This window comes from Sorex fumeus, unplaced genomic scaffold (genome assembly GCF_029834395.1).
Source record: "Sorex fumeus unplaced genomic scaffold, SorFum_2.1 ptg000098l, whole genome shotgun sequence".
Lineage (NCBI taxonomy): Eukaryota > Metazoa > Chordata > Mammalia > Eulipotyphla > Soricidae > Sorex > Sorex fumeus.
Window position 1 is genome coordinate 19,203,798 of NW_026606155.1, and position 22,973 is coordinate 19,226,770.

The 22,973-nt window shown below is 56.9% G+C and overlaps 1 protein-coding gene across 2 annotated transcripts in view; it reads right to left on the minus strand.

Moving 5' to 3' along the window:
- The window catches only part of TMEM63C (transmembrane protein 63C), a 41,085-nt gene extending 18,378 nt beyond the window's left edge, over window positions 1–22,707 (minus strand). For both annotated transcript variants that reach the window (XM_056133419.1, XM_056133418.1), the window contains exons 1-13: window positions 22,567–22,707; window positions 21,714–21,793; window positions 21,320–21,398; window positions 13,626–13,663; window positions 8,774–8,916; window positions 7,238–7,286; window positions 5,778–5,886; window positions 4,036–4,109; window positions 3,367–3,447; window positions 3,134–3,257; window positions 1,991–2,124; window positions 803–925; window positions 300–453 (exon numbers count right to left, since the gene is read on the minus strand). In XM_056133419.1, the coding sequence (XP_055989394.1) occupies window positions 300–453; window positions 803–925; window positions 1,991–2,124; window positions 3,134–3,257; window positions 3,367–3,447; window positions 4,036–4,109; window positions 5,778–5,886; window positions 7,238–7,286; window positions 8,774–8,916; window positions 13,626–13,663; window positions 21,320–21,398; window positions 21,714–21,793; window positions 22,567–22,707 (1,329 nt within the window). The remainder of the gene's footprint in view (window positions 1–299; window positions 454–802; window positions 926–1,990; window positions 2,125–3,133; window positions 3,258–3,366; window positions 3,448–4,035; window positions 4,110–5,777; window positions 5,887–7,237; window positions 7,287–8,773; window positions 8,917–13,625; window positions 13,664–21,319; window positions 21,399–21,713; window positions 21,794–22,566) is intronic.
- Between the last annotated feature and the right edge of the window lie 266 nt (window positions 22,708–22,973).

Here is a 22,973-nt window from a genome sequence, read left to right on the forward strand (position 1 = left end):
GTGCACACACAGGCACACAGAGCATCAACAAGCCTTTGAGGCCCATGCCTGTCCAATCCACCTGTTCCCCACAAATTCCGTGCTGAGGCTGCGTGCCAGGACCCCCTCTCCCTTTCTCTCCAGCCCCACACGCTAAGATGGCAGCAACCCGTATCACGCCTTTAGAACAAAGAAGATCCCGTGTGCCTGCTCCCACCCCATGGTGGTAGTGCAGGGGTTCTGGGGTCTCACATCCCCAAAGCCATGCCCCCTTGTCCCCGGCCCCCTTCACCTCCCAGACCCCCCATGCCTCACCACACCTTCAGCTTCTCGATGGGGCGGGTGACGTTGTACTTGTCGATGGTGTTGATGATGATGGCCGGCGTGGTGAGGAAGAAGAGGAGCAGGAACAGGAAGGTGTTGATGGTGATAAACCGGGCCCACCACTCAAAGCAGCGGACAGCCAGGTGTTTCCTAGGGAGGTCGCAGAGGGAGGCACGCTCAGCACCGGGACAGCCCCGAGAGTGAGCCCCAAGTTTCCCACATGCTGGCATGGCCCCGCACAGCATGGATCTCACTGACCCCAGGCTGAGACACGCACAGCCCCGCCAGACCCTTCAGCCCACCGGGAGTCCCAGATCCCATGGGTGGGCGGCAACGGAGGGGCCCATTCTGCAGAGAAAAGCGGCCTCCCAAGCCTGGGCCAGGAGATGGGTTTGGGGCGCGTCTGGAAGAAGAGGCTGCACGTGGACAATGACGTGGGGGCAGCGGCAAGACCAGGGCCTGGCCCCCTCTCTAGGCCCAGGAGGCAGGAGGGGCTCACCAGATGATGTCTTTGGGGTGGGATGCATAGGTGACTCGCCACTGGTAAGATTTGATGCTATTCGACAAAGAGGACTGCTGGGGGGATCTAAAGCAGGTGGTCCACTTGTAATCGCGCAAGACCCTGCAAGAGACAGGGGAGGGGACACAGATCTGGGAGTGAGGACTGCAGGCTTGGGAAACTGTTTCACGCCAGGTCCCGGGGCCGCCGTGGCTGTCCCTACGCAGGGACTCATGCACTTCCTGGGAATTCAGAATCTGGTCCCCAGGACCTCAGAGGGGGACAGTTCTGAAGGCCCTTGTTGCTGGGGGGAGGGGACCTCGGATGATACCCAGAGTGGGCCACAAGGGTGGAACCTGGGGGGGGCGGGTGGTGTGGAGGGGTCTACAGTTCCCAGTTACCATCTTCCCTCTGAACGGGACGACACAAAGACGAGCCCTTTCTCGGATGAGGAGGTGAGAAGAAGGGGTGTCCCTAACGCCAGCCTCTCTCAGGCTCGGTGGCTCCTACGGACGGAGTTGGCTCCTCAATCCTTTATAAGGTTGGGTGGGTGAGGACAAAGCACTGTGTCCCAGGAGAGAAGGGCCCTCCCTCCTACTCCTCAGGAGAGGATTCTGGGGCTTGAATATCCTGAATCCAGTGCCCAGGATCCTTCCAGAACATCCCAGAATAAATCTTGATCCACTGGCTGTCACCATGGGAGCAGGACGGACGAAAGAGGAGGCTGAGAGGGGGTTGCAATACGCAGGCCCTCTGCCCCCTCGCTCTCTCTCAGAGGGATGGGAGGGAGAGAGGAAACGACTCAGAAGAAAGGCCACGAGCTCAGAGGCGAGATGGCCCAGCTCTGCGCCGAAGCCAGGACATGAGGGAACGAGAAGCCCTGGGTTAGGCGTGGGGAAACAGATCACGCTGTGCCCTTGGAAACAAGGTGGGGGGCCGGAGCGATAGCACAGCGGGTAGGGCGTTTGCCTTGCACGTGGCCGACCTAGGTTCAATTCCCGGCATCCCATATGGTCCCCCGAGCACCGCCAAGAGTAATTCCTAAGTGCATGAGCCAGGAGCATCGCTGGGTGTGACCCCAAAAGTCAAAAAAAAAAAGAAAGAAAGGTGGGAGCAAGGCCCCATCCCTCCCCACTCCTGCACATGGGCGCCGAGAAGCAGAGGCCGCACCTGGGCCTGGGCACTCACCGCTGTGCCATATTGACATTCTGGAAGGTCACAAACATCAGGTCCAGTCGCTTGAGCCGGACGCGGTTGAACTCGGCGTTGAACTCATCGGTCAGCTGCTCCTCCAGCTCACTGTAATATTGCTCTGCATCGACCTGGGGTGAGCAGTGGCCCTCAGAGGTGGGGAAGGAGACCCAGAGCCTCAGGGGGGCCCGGCAGCAAGGGCCCTGCGGTGTCCGCCCCATGCCCGGGATACCTGGTGAACAGCCTGAGCCCCGAGTGGGCTCTGGGGAAGGAGGAGGCCGAGCACTGCCAGGCTTGTGCTCTGGGGGGAGAGGAGGCCCCCAGCAGACCAGTGGGGTGATGCAGTGGGAGAGTGGGAGGGCAGAAAGTCCCAGCAGTTTTAATTATTTTTTTTTTTTGGTCACACCCGGCGATGCACAGGGGTTACTCCTGGCTCATTCACTCAGGAATTACTCCTGGCGGTGCTCGGGGGACCATATGGGATGCTGGGGATTGAACCGGGGTCAGCCACGTGCAAGGCAAATGCCCTACCAGCTATGCTATCATTCCAGCCCCTGGCAGCATTTTTTTTTACTTTTGGGGTCTCAGGGCTTACTCCTGGCTCCGCTCAGGGATTACGCCTGACTGTGCTCAGGGGACCATTTGGGATGTGGGGGAGCCAACCCAGGCAAGGCCATGTGCACGGCAAACGCCCTGCCCACTGTACTATCTGCCCCCGCCCCCCGCCGTGGCAGTATTTTTTCATTCAAGGCTGATGTGCGTTGCCTGGCACCATGTCCCCACGGTGCCCAGGGACTGGTGGGCACACCTGGACGCCTCCTTCAGCCCCTTGGATGGGGAGGACAAGCGGGCGCCCCTGGCCTGGCAGTTGGCAGCAGCCAGCAGTGTCCTGTCCGGCCTCTGCGGGTCACTCTGGAGGTGGCCCCAGAAGGCCTGAGTCTCTCTACATGCAGGGACATGTGGGGGAAGGGGAGGGAGGAACTGGGTCCTGCAGCCCCAGAACATGAGCGGATGGAACCCGGGTGGGGGTGTGGACACGCACTGGCTGGCTGCGCAGAGCTAGGGACAGAGCCAAGAGCCCGCCCCTCTCCTTGGGGTACGACCACCCCCCACCCAAACACACACCCAGAGCTGCTTTACCCTTTTGAAACACTTCCAGCAGCTGCAGAAGCACAGGCGGGAGCAGGGGTGCACCCTGATCATCTGCTTCCCGCTCTTCTTGGCCTTGGCGGTGTAGTAGAGCCGGCCCCGCATGGCGTGGCGCCTGTGGGGCGGGCGGGGGGTCAGCACCTGGCTGGGTGGGACCCGCTGATCCCCGACCTCTCTCCCCACAACTCCCCCACGCCCCCCAGCTCCCAGCACGGGCAGCTCACCTCTGATCGTCCAATTCGATCAGGTTCCTGACGTCATAGCAGAAGTGGACTTTGGTCACGATGCAGCCTGGATAGGCCTCACTGCCGCCACAGACAAGGATTCTGAGCCCGCCTGCGAGGGGTCCAGGCAGCTGCCCCCTGAGCCCCCCCATCCCCAGTACAGCTCATGGGGCTGACCCGTGGCTCCCAGATCCCAGCACAGAGAATCATCTCTTACTCCTCCAGCCAAATCTGAGTGCCCACAGCGGTCACCTGAGGTCTGCCTTCTCCAATCCAGACCCCCCACCCCCTCACCCAAGGCAGGGCTGGACACACGGGAGGCCTCAGTCCTCTGCCCCTGGACATGGAGTCTGGGCCAGAGAAGGCCTGTTCCAGGGGCCAGGAGATAGCACAGGGAGCCCTACGTGCAGGCAACCCGGGTTCAACCCCTGGCATTGTGTGATGACCTGGTTGATGTGGGGTGCAGAGGTGGAGTCGGCCCTGAGCACACCCACCCCCAAAATAAAAACCCAAACCACAAAGGCAGAGGGCCCGTTCCACACAGCTGTGCCCAGGACTGTGTCCCTGAGCTCCAGAGGGGAGTGAGGGGCAGAAGCCGGGTTCCCCCAACCTCACAGAAGTGTTTGGTGGGCCACCAGCCCCCCCACCCCAACCTGGGAGGCCGCTTACTGAAAATGCCTCATGATGGTGTCGGGGTCCTGGATGGTATTGGGAACGTAGGTGATCATCAATGTCCTGGTTATCTACACAGGGAGGGGACAGGCCAGATGGTTGTGGATGCCTGGTGGGGTCCCTGCAGCCAGCAGCAGGGGTCGCTGGAGCAGCTCAGCTGCAGCCCCCCTTTCCTCCTTCCCGCCAGCCCCCACAGTGCCCCCCACATGTGGCCAAGAAAGACAGAGGCCGAGGCCAACACAGGGGCCTGAGAGGGCCGCCCTGCTCTCCTACTGATGACCCTGACCCCCTGAAACCACCCCACCACCACCCAAAGGTCTCTGAAGCGGAGAAGGAACGGCGCTAGGTGTGGGTGGTGAAGCTCCTCGAACTTCCCTTCCACTCTGGAAGTGGGGAGTCACCTCCGGACCGCAGTGACTTGGGGTGGGGAGTCAGGGTGCAGAACAGAAGTGGCTTGGCCAGGGTGCCCGAGTCTCCTGGGCATTCCAAGGTGTGGCTAAGCAAGCCTCTTCAGAGGGACAGCCGGCACAGGGCCAGTTCCCCAGCCCTGAACCTCACAAAGATGGAGCTGTGGGTCCCCGGATGCCCATCTCCGGGATCCTGCCCCCCCACCCAGAGCCTGAAATGCTGCGACCTCCCCTGGCTCAGGGCTCTGTCTAGAGCTCGCCCCTCCAACACTCATCCTAAGCCCCCACTGGGAACCTGGGACTCAGCCTGGCAGTTCCCCTGACTTCCGGCTGCTCAGGACCCCTGCAAACCTGGGCCAGCCACCCTCACACAGCAAGAAGCGGCCCCTGCTCTGGGCGGGCTCTCCTGCCTCATTCCCACAGCCACCCCAGAGCCTGCACCCTCCACCACCAACCTCTGCCTCTCACGCGGTCTTTCCTGAGATCCCTGCCCAAACAGGCGAGCGTCAGGCTGGCGAGAGCACAGGACTCAAGGCGCTGGCTCTGCATGTGGCCGACCCTGGTTTGGTTCACGGCACTGCAGGGTCCCGGAGCATTGCTGCGGCTGGAGGCCCAGGGGCTCCTAGGCACCCCAGGGGACAGGCAGTGCCACCTGCCAGGGCCCCAGGGCTTCCTGAGCACCTCATTTAGGCTCCCAAACCAAGCAAACCAAATAAGCAATTTTTGTTTGTTTGCTTTTTGGGTCACACCCAGCGATGCTCAGGGGTTACTCCTGGCTCTGCACTCAGGAATTACTCTTGGCGGTGCTCGGGGGAACCATATGGGATGCTGGGAATCCAACCCGGGTCAGCCACATGCAAGGCAAACGCCCTACCTGCTGTGTTATCACTCCAGTCCCTAAATAAGCAAATGTTACTCAGATCCTGATCATGGGGACACTTGGGTGGCAGGAGTGGGGGTGGGACACGGTGCCCCCTGGCCTCTGGAAGAGGGAGGGCAGAGCAGCACAGAAGCTCTCCCGGGGGGCTGTCAGGGCACTGACCACTGAGGTAGTGGTACAGCCGGCAGTGTGTGTGTGTGGGGGGGGGGGTCCTGAGTGAGAGGGTCCGGGGTGGCAGGAGTGCTGAGTGGGAGAATGGGGGGTCCTAGGGTGGTGGCTGCTGGGGCAGCTGGCCCTGGGGGTGGGTACCAGGTGAAGACTCATGGGGGACAGCTGGGTGGCGCAGGGGCAGAGCATGGTGCCAGGAGGACTGAGGGGCAGGGTGGAGCTGAGGGACACCATGACAGGGGAACCAAGGGCCGGGCGGTGCTGGCAGCAGGTGCCCTGCTCACCTTGTGGCTCTTCTTGGGCACGAACCCCAAGCAGTGGTGGGCCATGAAGAGGAGGTTGCAGATGAAGTAGAAGAAGGAGAATAAACAGTGCAGCCACAGGTACTTGCTCCTGAGAGACACAGCAGGGTGACCCCCTGCCCCCTCACCCCTGCACCCAGGCGCCCCCACCCCTGCACCCCGACAACTGCCACCCCTGCACCCTGACATACACACCCCTGCACCCCAACACCCCACCCTTGCACCCCCACATCTCACCCCTGTACCCTGACAGCTCCCACCCCTGCATCCCAACAACCCTCACCCTTACACCTGGGCACCTACCCACCCCTGCACTCCGACACCCCCACCCCTGCATCCCAACACCCCACCCTTGCACCCCCACACCTCACCCCTGTATCCAGACAAGCCCCACCCCCAGCACCCTGGTCCGGGCTCCCCACCCTGAGTACCACTGCGCACTTGGGCCCCGGGAGGGGTGGGTTGGGGAGGCTCTGATTCAGTGCTTTGTGCCTGACACTCCGGGACAGAGACAGGCCCAGATAGGCGATGGGATGCCCCACAAGAGGCCTCCAGACCCTCTGCTCAGGCTGCAGCTCAGCGGGCACGGGAGGGGTGGCCCCATTCTATGAAAGGGTTGGCAGCACCTTCGGGGGCAGTGACCAGGGATGCCCTTTTGCTTGGGAGGTCCTGGCCAGCAGCCAGTGACTGACCACCACAGGGCCCACCTAAGTCATCATGGACTGAGGAGGGAAAGTTGTCCAGCCACTGACGGGGGCGTGAGAGGGGGCTTGAGGGGGCTATGAGGGATCATGGGGGCCGGTCACCAGAAGGTCCTGAGGGAGGGCATGAGAGGAGTGTCAGACGAGGCATAAGGGGGGCCATGAGGGGAATCTGAGGGGGGTGTGAGAGGGCATATGGGGGGCATGAGAGGATGTGATGGGGTGAGTGGGGTATGAGGGCATGAAGGGAGCATGGGGAGGCGTGATGGACTCCAGGGGTGGGCAGGGCATACAGGAGATGTGTGGGCAGGAGAACGGGAATGGCTGCTGCCCCGTCAGGACGCCTGTGGGCAGGGTTCATACTTGGGAACCAGACGCCCATCAGCCTCTCTCCCATCACAGACTCTGGAGCGGCTCAGAGGGCAGTATGGTGCCTGCTCTCAGCATCCCAAGAATTGGGGCTGGCCTTTGCTGGTGGCGGGAGTGTTACCACAACTATCGGGTGGGCAAGGAAACGGCTACGTGGCTTTGCCCCTTGGACATGGGACTGACTGACAAATCTCCCCATCTTTCCAAATCTCGGTGCCTCCTCCCTGAGACAACACGCCAATAGTCCTGCCCCCTCCCCCCTCCTCGCCCCATCCCCTCTACCCTCTGGAAACGTATCAGTCGAGCAGTGCTCATGAGAGCACCCCACAGGGGGAGGCTCCTCCCCACCACACCCGGGGAACAGGCACCTACTCTGTGGAGACATTGACGATGGTGGTCCGGCTGAAGTGACTCTTCCTGTCTGAAAGAGAAGTGGTCGATCTCAAACTTATCCGGTGACACAGATGGATGCTGTCTTTGTCCCAGACACTCAGGTCGGGTCCCCTCTAGGGGTGTAAGGTGTCCCCAGAGGTCTTTGCCCATGGGGTGGCATCCCAGCAGGCCACCTCCTAACTACCGCTGCAGTCTGCCGGCACCAGGTCCCTTGGCTTTCTTTTCCCTTCGCAGGTCCAGCCCACGTCCTCAGCTGGACAGTCGGACAATGGCAGCCCTCCGGGTGCTGGAGAAGGCCTGGGCTCTGTGGGTGCTTGCCTGCACCCTGCCCCACCTTCCGGGGCCCCAGCACTCGTGCGCAGCTTTCAACAACCGCACGAACCCTCTTCCAGGTCGTGCTCATTGGGTGAACCTTGTTCTCAGGACAATCTTGGCCTCCCCAAGTGCTCTAAGGGAAACCCTGGCCAGTGCTTCAAGGACCCGGGCTGCACGTCAAGGTGCCATGGTGAGATCAGCGATGTCATTACCGCTGGTAACCATCACCGGAGCCCGGAACCCTCCTGAGGGCAGGGTAAGCTCTTCTGGCTAATGCCTTTATCGGCCAGTGGTCACCTCCTCATGTTTTATCAACGAAGCCGAAAATCCCTGTGGTAGATGTCACTGCTGTCACTCCCCCACCCCCCCCAGGTGAGAGTATGGAAAGACAGGACTCAGGATCTATCTGCTCGGAGGAGGGAGGTTGGGGCTAGGCACAGACGTCCCTTGCATTACACTGGATGTTGTGACATCTTTACCCAGCCAACGAGACACAGAGTGGAGGAATCAAAGAAAAGCTGGCGGCCACCCCGTGTGTAGGAGGTCCAGCATCAAACAGCTGAGACTGCTCCGAGGGCTCACGGAAATGCTGGCTGGTGGGCCACGAGCTCCTCTGTGCCCGCCAGGCCTTCCTTCCCTGGGTCCACAGCCCCCTGGCCTGGGGAGATTGGTTTGCTGACTATGGGATGTAAGCATTGCCTAGATAGGGCCACTGTAGTTTCCAGGGAGCAGACATGGACCAAGGTTAAAAGCCACAGGTTTTTTCTTTCCAGCCTGGTTTTGGCCATGCCTATAGTCTTCCTTGGCCAGCAGAACATGCTCTGTTCTAACGAGGGAGCAGAGTTATGCCAGCAGACATATCTGCAGGTTCAGGGCTGGGAAATCAGGTGCAGGGAACACCATAGTGGGTTCCAGTGAAAACAAGCTCCCAATAAACCCATCCAGGGACAGTTTGAGTCATAGCTACACACTCTGGGCTGAAGTCTAACTAGGGGATTGCTGTGTGCCAGGCGTGGGCAGGGACAGGGGCAGGACCATCTCCAGGTACCATATGAGAGTAGGTATAAGTTGCCTTGCATCACAGGACACCTGACTCAGAGGAGTTGGATTCAAATGCAGGTTTCTAGAAACCTAAGACCCAAAGCTTTCTCCTCCACATCAGACCACCCAGGCCCAGGGCCCTGCTGAGCTCTGCCTTACCCAGAGTGGTTCCCAAGTAGTTGATGGGCAAAATGACACCCAAGGAGGGGATGCAGAGGAGGAGCACAAAGAAAATGAGATGATACTGGAATGTCATGTAGATTCGGGCATCGTCACCACACCTGTTGATCAGATCCTGGTTCCTGCAAGAGACACGCATGTAAGTACCTCCCTAGGGACTGGGGAGGGGAGGCAGCACTTAAGGGACAAGAGTCAGGGGTGGAAGGAAGGCAAAGGGGAGGACCAAGCTGCCCCCATATCACTCCTTTTCTTCTGAAATACCCCAAAGAGCACGCAATGCCTGATTTGCCACATTTCTCTGGGGTTCAAAGGCAGGTTGCAAAAGTGCTACTGAGCTGTTAGGGAAAATGAAGCCTGACATTTGCTTATAAAAATATGGGCATGGAAAGTGTCATGCTGAGTGAAATGAGTCATAAGGAGAGGGACAGACAGAGTGACTGCACTCTTTTGTGGGATATGTATTTTAAAAAATCAGTATGAGACTATTATCCAAGGCCAGGGGAAACAGGGGCCAGGAGGATGGTCAGTGGATAGAAACTTCCCACACAAGTGTGTGGGGGACAAAGGGAAATAGGATAGAGAAGGGACCAGTGTGACAGTAATAGTTGGAAATGCTCACTCTGAACAAGAACTGAGTGTTAAGAGTAGGTAAAGGGATAGGCATGACAACCTTTTAGTATCTGCATTGCAAACTAGAATGCCCAAAAGAGGGGGGGAGGAAGAGAAAGAGGAGGAGGAGGAGGAGGAGGAGGAGGAAGAGGTAGAGGAAGAGGAAGAGAAAGAAGAAGAAGAGGAAGAGGAGGAAGAGTTAAAGGAAGAGGAAGAAGAAGAAGAGGAAGAGGAAGAGGAGGAAGAGGAAGAAGAAGAAGAAGAAGAAGAAGAAGAAGAAGAAGAAGAAGAAGAAGAAGAGGAGGAGGAGGAGGAGGAAGAGGAGGAGGAGGAGGAGGAGGAAGAGGTAGAGGAAGAGGAAGAAGAGGAAGAAGAGGAAGAAGAAGAAGAAGAAGAAGAAGAGGAAGAGAAAGAGGAGGAAGAAGAGGAGAAGGAGGAGGAGGAGGAGGAGGAGGAGGAGGAGGAGGAGGAGGAGTGCCTGCCATAGAGATGGGTTGGCAGGTGTGGAGGTAGGACGGAAACTGGGGACACTGGTGGTGGGAAATGTACACTGGTGAAGGGATGGGTGTTCGAACATTATATAACTGAAATCTAATCATGAACACCTTGTAACTGTGTATCTCACTGTGATCCAATAAAAAATAATTTAAAAAAATTTAATAAATAAAATTTTAAAAATACTTTAAGTGCTGCTGAAATTAAGCCTGCGTGAGGTCTTCACTCCTGCTTCAAACATCCTGGGTGTTATGCAGGTACCTGACCATCACTGGTGATACCAGGATGCATCTTATTTTTAAAAAAGTTGTTTCCTTCTGCAGGGCCTCTCATCAAACAGGATGCCCTTGCTCTAACCTCATTTCCGAGGCCTCTCCTCCTGGGGCTCCTCAGCATCAGAGATTCCCACAATGACATCAGCGGCCGCTGCTCTCTCTGTACACACAGGCTCTGTGCTCCAGGTAGAGCCAAGCGCTCACCCGGCTTCCCTAGCTCTGGGCCTCTCCTTCCGCCAACCAACCAATTCTCTGCACCGTTCTGATCTCCCCGCAGTGGGTGACCTGTCTGTCCCTGTCACCAGCTCCCATGCCTGCACATTTACCCCCAGGGATTTAGCTCTAACTCTCATGTCATAGCTCCTTCAAGAGCCTGCCAGGCAACGAGCAGGTTTGCCCTGGCCATACCACACCACGTGTATCCCTAACTCACCACTCAGCAGCTCCCGACCGGTGTGGTATTTCCTCGCCACACACCAGGCCTTGAGCCCTGTCCTTCTTCTCCAGGTGGGAGTCAAATGGAAATTAGGACACATATGGCTGTCCCCCCATCCTCTCCCTCCCATTCTCCCCTCCCCACTGTCCCCAGGGTCACTACCCAGGCCTGGAATAGCCTGCCTGGCCACCAACTGGCCTTTGCACTCCTCTCAACTGCCACACCCATTCTCATTCTCCTGCCTAGAAATAAATCCTTGCCCTGAATTTGCAGCTCAGAAATAGCAACTTGCTCTCAACTGTCTGCATCCAAGGCCTAGGCTCTCAATGGGGTGGCCAAGATCCATGCTCGTCCTTCAGGCCTGATCTTGGCACCTCCTCCGGCTGCCCGTGCCAAGCCACACCTGAAGATGTTTCTAGACACTCCCGTCTGTCTCTGCCCCAAACCTTGGCTCACACCGTCTTTTACTTCGGAGCTTCTTCCAATTACAACTGTCCTAATTCTGCCCTCCTTCAAGGCCTAACTCAAAACTCAGCTTCTCGGGGCTGGAGCAATTGCACAGCGGGTAGGGCGTTTGCCTTGCACACGGCCAACCCGGGTTCGATTCCCAGCATCCCATACAGTCCCCCGAGCAACGCCAGGAGTAATTCCTGAGTGCATGAGCCAGGAGTAACCTCCGAACATCGCCGGGTGTCACACACACACACACACACACACACACACACACACACACACACGAATTCTGCTTCTCCTGAGTCCTGCAGATGGGATTAACATCTCCTCTCAGACAACTGGAGCTATTGGTGGTGAGTCCTGTTCACCTTTTCCAGCTCAGGCTTGGGGTCTGTGCCATGCCATTCCTTGTTCCTGCTGAGCAATGACAAAGCTCTCGTCTAAATTCTGCTCTTGAAGGGGCACAGTGGACAGTCCTCACCGGGTGACACATCCCCACAGAGGGGCCCTCCTTGATGGAGTGCAAGGGTAAGGGAAGAGGACAGCCTCTATGGACACACACACACACACACACACACACACACACTGTACACACACACACACACACACACAGGACCGTGGACCCAGGCCCAGGCCCCAGAACGGACGGGCTGTAGCCATGAGCTGCGTCTTTATTATTTTGTTTTTGGGCCACGCCCTGTGGTGCTCAGGTTTTACTCCTGGCTCTGCACTCCAGGATCTCTCTGGCAGCACTCGAGGGACCACATGTGGTGCCAGGGATCAAACCTGGGTTAACTGCCTGCAAGGAAAGGCCTCCTTCACTGTACTATCTCTCCAGTCCTGCAAAGTGCCCATGAGCATGTGGGTAAGAGTCCAGGAAGCTGACCTCAAATTAAATAAGCCGGAGGCTGTGGCCCGCATGGGGACTGCCATGCCAGTTCCTTTTCCTCCGTCCACAGGCACAGACAGGGCTGGCACGTTGCCACCTCACCCTGGGCATGATTCATGAGCTGGCTCGACCCATCTGTAAGGCTGGGAGCTCAAAGCCTCCCTGGGAAATGAGTTCCTAATGTTCACGCACATCACTGGTGATTTTTCAAAGGAGAGAAACAATAGAAACTGCATGTGAGAATGAAACCCCGGATGTCCCTGGAAAGGGTCCTGTCTTGCGGGTCATGAACAGAGGCACCAGGGACTGCAGGGGGATTTTAGTTTCTTTTCATGAAAATGGCCTTGTGCTGGCTCCTCATATGTGTTTTCAAAACAAATCAAGCAAAACCAGAGAAGGAGCTAGGAAATAAAAATGCCTGCAGTGAATGCTCCTCTCCAAGGGCTGGACCCCAACAAGCTGGCTGCACCCCGTTTCTGTCTGGAGGCTGCCTCTATCCATGGGGCTCACACAGCAGGCATGGCTGCTCTTCCATCCAGCTGGGTCCCCTGTACCCCGGGTGCCCCATTGGGGTCTCAGATCCTTTGGCGGGTCTAGAGCAAAAGATCCCTGGTGGGGTGTGCAGAGGGAGGGGCTGGAATCTTGCAAAACATGAATGTTCCAGCAAGGCCCCTGAAAGGAGGGCAGGGAGGGGCCCGGGAGAGCAGGAAGAACCCTGGGGGCTCAGCAGGCCCCATCAGGTTCCTGCACAGCCTGGAGGGAGGGGACTTCCAGGGAGAGCCCAGGAGTACAGCGCTCTGCATGGAGGGTCAGGGGTGTGTGTGTGTGTGTGTGTGTGTGTGTGTGTGTGTGTGTGTGTGTGTGTGCAGCACCCAGGGTGCCCACAATCCTGTGTATATGTGTAGCACCCTGTGTGCCCAAGGTCCAGTGTCTGAATATATGAGCAGCAACCCATGTGCCCGTAGTCCTGTGTGTGTGTACAGCACCCCGTGCGCCTATGGTCCCGTGTCTGCATGTGTGTAGCACCCTGTGTGCCCATGGTCCTGTGTGCATGTGTGTCAGTATCCCATGTGCCCATGGTCCTGTGTACATGTGTGCAGCACCCAGTGTGCCCATGGTCCTGTGTGCATGTGTATGCAGAACCCCATGTGCCCAAGGTCCCGTGTACGCATGCGTGCAGCACTCAACATGCCCATGGGCTTCTGTGTGCGTGTGTGCAGCACCCCGTGTGCCTGAGGTCCAATGTCTGCATGTATGAGCAGCACCCAAAGTGCCCGTACTCCTGTGTGTGTTTAGCACCCCATGTGCCTGTGGTCCTGTGTCCGCATGTGTGTAGTACCCCGTGTGCCCATGATCCCAAGTGCATGTGTGTCAGCACCCCGTGCACCCATGGTCTTGTGTACATGTGTGCAGCACCCCGTGTGCCATGGTCCTGTGTGTATGTGTATGCAGAACCCCATGTGCCCAAGGTCCAGTGTCTGCATGCGGGTAGCACTCAGCATGCCCATGGGCTTCTGTGTGCATGTGTGCAGCACTCCATGTGCCCATGGTCCTGCGTGCACGTGTGTGCTGCATCCCACATGACCATGGTTCTGTGTGGGCGTGACGAGAGCCTCTGCCATCCCCCACCATAACCACCTCCCCGAGTTCCGCTGAAAAAGCTCAGGCACTTACCTCATGCTGAGGGAGTTGAAGAACCAGGTACAGAAGCCCTGGAAAGGGGGAAAGGAAAGAAAGCGTGAGAAAGCTCAGCCTCTTGGGACCACTTGTCCTCCCCAGTGCAGAGACGCCAGTGGCCCCACAGGGCAGTGTCCACAGGGGCTCCTTCCAGGCAAAAGAAGGTGAGAGCACCTTGAAGGAGGAGGAGGGCTGGAAGACATGTCCCCTGCTACAGCTCAGCCTGCACCGGAAGTGAACTGCCACCTTCCTGCCCTAGGAGGTGGGGCTGGGGGGTGGGGGGCGTGAACGGCAGCAGGGAAGAGTTCTCTTTCTGTAACGGGCATCTGTTGCTTCCTTTGGGGAATTGTCTCTCCCCTGTGCACGTGGCCCAGTGGACTGTCCCTCAAACAGGCATCTCCCCTCGCCCCTTCCATGGTCAGTTGGCCAACAGGAGCAGGAGCACATGCAACAAACCACCGTTCTCTGTGGGGAAGGGAGAGCACATCTCTCCGCATGGTAAAGGCCAGGAAGAGACTGGGGCCACTGGTTTTCTTTTTGTTTTGTTTTGTTTTTATGTGGGCTACACCAACATGGGTGCTGGTGGTGCTCAGGGACCACTGGGCTATTCCGGCTATGTTCCATGGGCCAGAGTGCCATAGACCCCAAGGCAGAGCCTCACTCCTGCTAGCCATGTGCTCAACCACGTGAGCCACATGCCAGCCTCAGTGTCCTTTCGGATGCCACCTGCTAAGTGCCTGTCTGAGTGAAAAGAGCGTTTCGCGGAGAAAGGGCAAGGGTCCTGGTGGCACTGATGGGGGTCCTGCTCCTAGCCATGGTGGCAAGCGCTTCTTGTGGACTGCCCCACACTCCTTTCCCCCTTTGGTTGGAATGTTTCACACTCACATTCACATGCTCAGTCACACTCACACATTCACACTCACTCACTAGTTTTCTTCTCTTGCATCTGGAGAGGGGGGTCTTGGGGGAAGGGGATAGCAGTGTGGAAGTTCTAGATCATGGGAAAAGGTGGCCTGGGCCACACGGGACTGGGTGCCAGAGAGGAAACCGTCTTGGGAAGGTTGTGAGTGAGGGTGGGCCCGGGGCTGCCAGTGAGCACTCCCAGCCGCGGTGGAAGTTCCCGTGGCATCACTGTGGTCGTGCTTTGTTCAGGGGCCTGAGCAAAGCCTTGGGGAATGTTGCAGGTCCTGCAACTCACTCCCACACTCACCCAAGGCATGAGGGCGCACCCCTGACTGATGTCCATACACAGCGGGAAAGGGGGATTTTCAGGAGAGCCAGGAGCATCAGAAGCGAGTCCCGAGCACCCTTCCGCATAAGGCCCGTCCTGTATTGGGCTGACTGGCAGTGGGAATGCCCACTTGGGCAATGTCCACCAAGGGGGTCTGTCCCCAAGTGTGTCCTGAGGACTGAAAGAAGATCAGTTTTTCGGGAGGAGTCAGTGATGGAGGGGACAGTGAGATGATGGTAGTGACAGTGACTGGGAAAGTCCCCAGGGAACTGGATAGCCAGAAAAGAGGCCGGTCATCCCTCCCTTGTCCCCCGCCCTCCTTTGGGCAGTGGGGTGACAGTCACTAGGCTTGTAAATAGATTTGTGATGGAGCGTGGTGCACTGCATAGACACACCTCCTGGGAGTCACTCCCAGCTTGTTCAGGCACTGCACAGGGTCACCCTTCCAGAGAGTTCACACCCGCTGGGACCATCCGTGAAATGTCATGGGCCAGGCACAGAGCATGTGAGAGAGCTCCTGCTTTCCCCTCTCTCTCTGACACACTCGCCCAGCCTCTCACACACTCACTCACACATGCTCACACACACACTCTTACCCTAACATTCACACACTCACTCTCACTGACACACTCTTACTCACACCAGCTCATAGTTACACTCACACACATGCTCACTCATGCACTCATACACACTCATTCACACGTGCTCACACACTCACTATCACTAACATATTCACATACCCAGTTACAAACTCAGTAACACACTCTCACAATGCTAACTCATACTCATACAGACCCTCACTCACAAACATATTCACACATTCACACTCACATAACTCACACACACTCATATACTCTCACACCTGCTCACTCACACACACTCATTTGCACTCTCACACATGCTCACTCACATACACTCACTCACATTCACTCTCACACACACTCATTCATTCCCCTCCTTCATCCCTGGCATATTCATTGTAACTCTGACACACATAAACCAGCAAAGCTTCACCACTAAGGAGCAGACCCGAGAGGCAGCTGTTACCTCCTACTCCCCTGACCCCTGCAGGAAATGACCCCAAGATCCCATGAATCAGCTCAACTGCCCAAGTGCCAGTGGACAATTCATGAGATCCAGTGTCAAAGCTTTTTGTGACACTGCCTTTCTCTTCCCTTCTCTCCCTGGGAAACGTGGGTGCCTCTGGGTTAGAAAAAAAGCTGAAACGAGACACACACACAAATCTCGAAACCAAGCGGCTTGCTGCAGAGATGCCTCCAGATTTTGCAATAGACCCCTTTTGCTGGGCCACTCCAAATGGGAGCAGGTGCTCCCATCTGGAGCCTACCTGCCCCCTAGGAATCCCAGCGGCTGCCATCTTCTAGAACTCAACAAAAGCTCCAGGTATGTGGTGGCAGTGGCGGGAAACTCCAGGTCTCACAGGACAGGGGTGGGGTTGGCCCTTCTCCTCCCCCCTCCCCGTCTTCCACCCCAATGGGACTCTGAGATGACGCCCACATACAGCCACTGGCTACTTAAGCTCCCACACAGCCATGATCCAGAGACACACACACACAAATCTCGGAACTGAGCAGTTTGCTGCAGAGATGCCTCCAGACGCTAATTATTAAAATTCTAGAATTCCTAGAGATTATATCTTATCCATAATAAGCAATACAAACAAATTGTCTAGCACTGACTTCAGCAGGTTTGAGTGGTGGTGGGACTGGTGTCGAAATATTGAATGTGACCAAAGTAGAGAGAGAGGAGAGGATTGTGCAAATCGTCTGCCACACAGGCAGGGAAAGGGGTGGAATTGGAGAGAAGGGGATACGGGGGGGGGGGGGGTTTGCTGGTGTAAGATATGCACTGGTGAAGGGATGGGTGTTGACGATTGTATGATCGAAGCTCAAACATGAAAGCTTTGTAACCACATCTCATGGTGAATCAATAAAAAAAAAAGGGGGGGGGGAAAGCCGCAACCTGCTGCCCACTGTAGAGTGGAAGGCGCGACCACCTCTCTCTGGGGGAAGCTTCCTTTGCATTCTCTTGGCTCTGACTGTTCCAAGAAGCTTTTGTGCAGTCTTGGGAGGCGGGGATCCCAGCCAGTGGGGACTGCTCAGTGCCCTCCACTCACCCCCTCTCTCCATCACTGTTCTAACCCCCAACACCCCCACAGTGACATTTCCACCGTGCTCGGTCCCTGTGGAGTGTGCTCACGGCACGCTCCTCCACTGCACATGCTCCCTCCTCCCCTCCGGAGTGTGCCTGAGTTTCCTGTAAAACAACCAGAATATGGATGAGCTGTGTTACATCACCCTCTCTGCTGGGCAGAAAGCCAGACCCCCTACCCCCTCTCTTGGAAGCTTTTCCTCCAGCCCACGCTGATGGGCAGCTGTTTACATGGCAATAAAGTCCCTTTTCAATTCGGTTGTCCTGTGCTTTTGCTGCAGCCTACAGAGTGGGGCCACCCTCTCGCCCTGCCCCGGGGGCTCAGGCCAGCCTTGGCCTGCTGAGGGCATGCTGGAAAGACCCTGGCTTCACCTGTACGATTCTCCAGACAGAGCCCCGAATCCTGGCTGTACCCTCCTCTCTCCACCTTTTTCTACATTCTACCCCTTTCCCTTTGAATATCCCACCTGTGCCAAAATAATTTACCTTCTTAATTTTTTTAAAAGACAGAAGTATCTTTTTGTGACCATTAAAAAAAATTATTATTCCAAGTAAACAACCAAAGCGATGAATCTAAAATCAAAGTCATAGGCCAGAGAAATAGTACAGCGGGTAAGACACTTGCCTTGCACTGGGCTATCCCCATCCCTGGCACCCCATATGGTCTCCCAAGCACTGCCAAGAGTGATCCCTGAGCACAGAGCCAGGAGTAAGCCCTGAGCACTGCTGGGTGCGCCCCCTCCCCACTCTCCCAACCAAAAGAACGAAGTAAGAGACAGAGAGAAGGAGACAGAGAGAGACAGAGACAGAGAGTGTAAGACAGACAGACAGAGAGAGACAGGGAGGAAGACAGAGACAGAGACAGAGACAGAGACAGAGACAGACGGCCAAGCAGACAGACAGACAGACAGACAGACAGAGAGATTCCCTTGCAAGGTAGGGATTGCGGTCCTCATTCCAGGGAGGACGCCACCAAGATAGGAGCTTGTCTGTGGTGCCCCAAGCAGGGCGAAGCCTCTCTAACACCCCATGGGAGAGTTTCCAGGCTGGTGAGCAGTAGAGGTGCTGGCGGTGATGCCCCCCAGAGGGCACGGCAGCCCACCCACACCTCGACTTTCCAATCTGAGCTCCTGAGTGAGCCTTTGGGAGCGCCCCAAGCTAACCATGGAAGCAAACCCATGCGCCGGGGCACTGCGGCCTCAGCGGCCCTGGAACCAGCAGGCTTCAGGCGGCGCCTGACATCTGTAGTGAGGCTCAGGAGGGACCCAAGGAGGCAGCTGGCCAGGCGGATGTGGAGACAGCCTCAGGGTGGAGCCTCTGCTGCTCCCAGTGGTGGGCACGGATGCCGCCAGGACAGAAGCTGGTCCTGAGCTGTGGAAGGCTGGAGACGCCAAGGGCCCCTCAGTTGAGTCCTCAGCAGCCCTGCCTGCCCGCTGGGGTCTGAGAATGATGCACTGGGCAGTGGGTCCCAGAATCCACCCAGGAGCCCGTGGGTATGTAAGGGTGGGGGACAGGGATACCAGAGGAGTAGAGAGCGGGGTTCGAGAGGCTGGGGTCAGCCGCAGGCAACTGCAGGTGCAGGGAGGAGACGCAGGTGGAGCAGAGGTAGAAGAGACCGGAAGGGACGGGCAGAAGTGCCTGTTGGGGCCCCCCAGGGCAGATGTGTCTGAAGAAGGTGGACACTGAAGAGAGTGCCTGTCACAGCAGGGCTCTGGGGTGACCTGGGGGAGGTCCTGGGTGAGGTGACAAGGTGACCGGGAGGTGCCTACATCTGAGGGGCTGAGGAAGGGGAAGTGAGGCAGTCTCTTGAGAGTTTTGCTGGGATGGGGTGAGGGGGGCATAAAAGTATGGGGGTGTGAGGGGGGACGTCTAGGACGCTTCCCTCAGTTACACTCAGGTTCCCTGGAGTATCTTATTTTCCTGTGGCTTTGGGGCCACACTCAGGGCGTCCTCCTGGCTCTGCACTCAGGGATCACCCCTGGTCAGACTCGGGGGGACCCTCTGGGGTGCTGGACAGCAAATACGGGCTGGAGATGTGCCAGGCAAGTGCCTTCTTGCCTTATAAGGCAAGGATGGTTGGCCAACAGGAACTATAAAACAGTATGTGATATTCTTGATGTCAGCCTGTGATTTAATGAGTAGCCTTCTGAAGAGCCCCTGATAGTCTGTTATCTTCCCCCATCTGTCCCATGACTACCCTTATCTGCCTTTGTCCCCTACCTCCCCAGCCCAGTCAGGAGTCACCTTAGGCCCAAGACTGCCCTGCCCGCTGCCAGGCTCCTCCCACCACTGCTGAGCGCCCCCCTCCTCAAGGCCTCCATGCCAGCTGCCTGTGCTCAGTGCCCAGTGCCCAGCCCAGTGACCGGCCCTCTGCACGTGCTCCAGAGCAGCAGGCCAGGAAACAATCTGGGGGTGAAGAGAGGGGTGCAACAGGGAAGGGAAGGAGGAACTCCAGTTCCAAGGGCAGAGCAAGTGATGGACAAGAGGTTGAGGGGGTCCTGTCTGATGTCTGGAAAAAGGTCTTGGGGTAGGACTGGGGCTGTGAGAAGGTGACTTAACAGAGAATAATTCAATTAGGGGCTGGAGCAACCGTACAGTGGGTAGGGTGTTTGCCTTACACGCAGCCTATCAGGGTTTGATTCCCAACATCCCATATGGTCCCCCGAGCACCACCAGGAGTAATTTCTGAGTGCAGAGCCAGGAGTAACCCCTGTGCATTGCTGGGTGTGACCCCCCACACACAGAAAAAAGAAAATTATTAATTTAAAGCCTCAAGGTGAGGGCTGGGGGAAAAAAAGATCTGCCTTTGTCCCAAAGCTTTGAGGAAAAAAAGTTTAAGCTCAACGTATATAAGTGCTGTTGAATTTTCAATAAAGCAGCTTCGACTCACTATACTATAATCCAGCTGTCTGTCTCTTTCTTTCACCCTCGCATCCTCTCCCTGTTACCCATGTTGACTAGTCCTGCGGGACAAGACAAAAAGGCAGGTGGGATGGAGAAGAGACCACTAAGTAAATGATGGTTGGAGGGATTGCTTGGGATGGGTGATGCATGCTGAAAGTAGACTATAGATCAAACATAATGATTGCTTAGTTGCAAACCATAACACCCAAAAGGAGAGCGAAAGAGAGTAAGAGGGATTGTGTCTGCCACAGAGGCAGGGGGTGGAAAGGGGTGGGGGTGGTGGGAGGGATACTGAGAACATTGGTGGTGGAGAATGGGCACTGGTGGAAGGATGGGTACTTGAACATTATTTGATTGAAACATAATCACGAAAGTTTATAACTCTGTAACTATATCTTATGTTGATTAATTAAAATAAATTTTTTTTAAAAAAGCTCATCTCCTGGACATGCTGCCCGACCTCCAGGGTGATGTCGGGGGAACATAAATTCTCCACCAGCGCCCTGCAGCAACCACATAGACCTTTGCCGTGTCAACCTCAGGAAATCGAAATCTCCCCAGTGACCAAAGAATGAGAATCCCACCAAACACCACTCCGGGGCAGGAGATGGCAGGAGAAACCTCAGTCTGTTTCTCAGACTGCGGAGCTCCAGGCATCTCAAACACAACACGGAGGCTCTTCCGAGGCGAGGAGAGCCCCTTGGAAACACAGCGGCAGGCACCCCAGACTGTCGCTCCATCTCTCTGGTGGGGAGACCAAGGCTTGGCGAAGAATGTGCTCATGGGGTTGGGTCTGCTGGTCAACCCCCAGGTCCCTTAAAGATGATCTCCCGGGGCCAGAATGATAGCACAGTGGAGAGGGCATTTGCCATGCATGCAGCCAACCTGGGGTTCGATCCCTGGCATCCCATATGGTCCCCTAAGCACCACCAGGAGTCATTCCTGAGTGCATGAGCCAGGAGTAACCCCTGAGCATCGCTGGGTGTGACCCAAAATGCCAAAAAAAATATCATTAAAAAAAGATTATCGTTTGCAAAAGAGGCATTGAGTGGCAATCATGTTTGGTCTATAGTCTACTTTCAGCATGTTTCTCCCACAATACCCAAAAGGAGAGAGAGAACAAAAGGGAATGCCCTGCCACAGAGGCAGGGTGGGATGGGGGAATGGGGGGTGGGAGGGATACTGGGACCCATGGTGGTAGAGGATGGGCGCTGGTGAAGGGATGGGTATTTCATCGTTGTATAATTGAAACCCAAGCACAAAAATTTGTAAGTCTACAACTGTACCTCATGGTGTTTCACTAATTAAAATTTAAAAAAAGATTATCTCCCCCCTCCCTTCCCACATCGCAGCTCCCCCCGCCAGCCCACCAGCCTCCACTCACCTTGTCCTTCTGCTCCATCTCCAGAGAGATGTCTGGAGACGACTTCTCGCTCTGATCCCCGAAGACCAGGGACGTCAGGCTGTGGAGACAGGAAGAGACGAGCCTCAGGGCTGTACCTCATTCTCTGACCCACACGGGGCAGGGGTGGGCGTGGGGGCCACGTCTACTCGGGGATGCATCCAAGCTCTGGGCACAGATGCTCATCCCCCTCCACTTCCGGGGATGGAGGCACGCACTTCGAGGGGTCGGGGGACGCAGAGAGCCTGAGGTGTGAGCAAACCGGGGCCTGGAGAGGCTCCCTCCCCCTTACCACCCGCAGCCTGGGACGGGGCCAGAGAGGAGCCATTTGTGCTGTGCAGGTGCCCATCGTAACAGCGCACTCCGCCCTCCTCACCTGTCATTGTGTATCAGCAGTCCCAGGCGCCCGTAGTCCCATGCAGCTTTTCGGAGGAAGGAGTAAACCAGAATGATGAGCTACAGGCCAGGAGAAACAAGACAGGGTCAGAGAGGTTGAGGGTGGCTTTCCCTGAGTCGCCCCTATGTCCCCCCGGGGTTCCCTGGGGTGGTCAGTGTGACTGAGTTCAGCGGAGTTTGTGTCTTTTTCCAGCAGATTTCCGGTGCTGGAAAGCCTGGTGACCCTCAATGGAGGCTCTGGGCTGGAGGGGGACACTGGTAACCGAGCATCTATGGGATAAGGACACTGTCACTGTCACTGTCCCCCTGTTGTTCATCGATTTGCTCGAGTGGGCCCAGTAATGTCTCCATTGTGACAATTGCTACTGAGTTTGGCATATCGAATACGTCACGGCTGCTTTCCAGGCTTTGCCGCGCGAGCGAGATACTCTCGGTAGCTTGCCGGGCTCTCTGAGTGGGGCAGAGGAATCAAACTCGGGTTGGCCATGTTGGCCACTTGCAAGGCAAATGCCCTACCTCTGTGCTATCACTCCAGCCCAGGATAAGGACACACACAGGAGAAATTAGCAAGGGGAGACAGAAGGAACCCCAAGAACTACCGGCAGGCCCTGGGACCCTGGCTCCTAGGATTCTTGCCTGTCCCTACAGCCCCTCGCTGCCCTGAAGCCCCCTCCAGGCTGTCCTCCAGCAGATGTGACTCCTCTTGTGCCACTACAGTGGCTGGCATCTGTCTGGACAAAGCACCTCCTGCCTCATCCTTCATACAAGTCCAACCATCGGGCTCAGCTCCACCCCACCACCCCACCTCCCACACATACCAGCCCACGACATACCAGCCAACTGAGCACGTTGATGAGCAGCACGGTGGGGATACCGCCGAAAGGCTGGCCCTGCAGGACGGTGTTCTGGGCCTGGAAACATTGCTCGAGTGTCACATTCGTGGCCTTCCCCATCGAGTCAGGAGAGTCCGTCATCCTGGGAGGCTGCCTGGGGGGCATAGGGTCTCCCGGTCAGAGGCACAGGCTCCCGCGCCCCGAGCAACAGACAGGAGGTGGGGGGGGGGGGGCTGAGCGTGTGTCTTGCTCTGCGCCAGAGCAGGGACCAGGCAGCCCTGAGACGCAGCCTGAGTTCCTCCACCACCACCCCTCCACTCGCCGGGCCTCCTGGCCGACCGCATACACTTCCTGGGAGAACATGCCGGGGCATCACTGCCCCCCTTTAGCAAGACCAGCAGATGCAC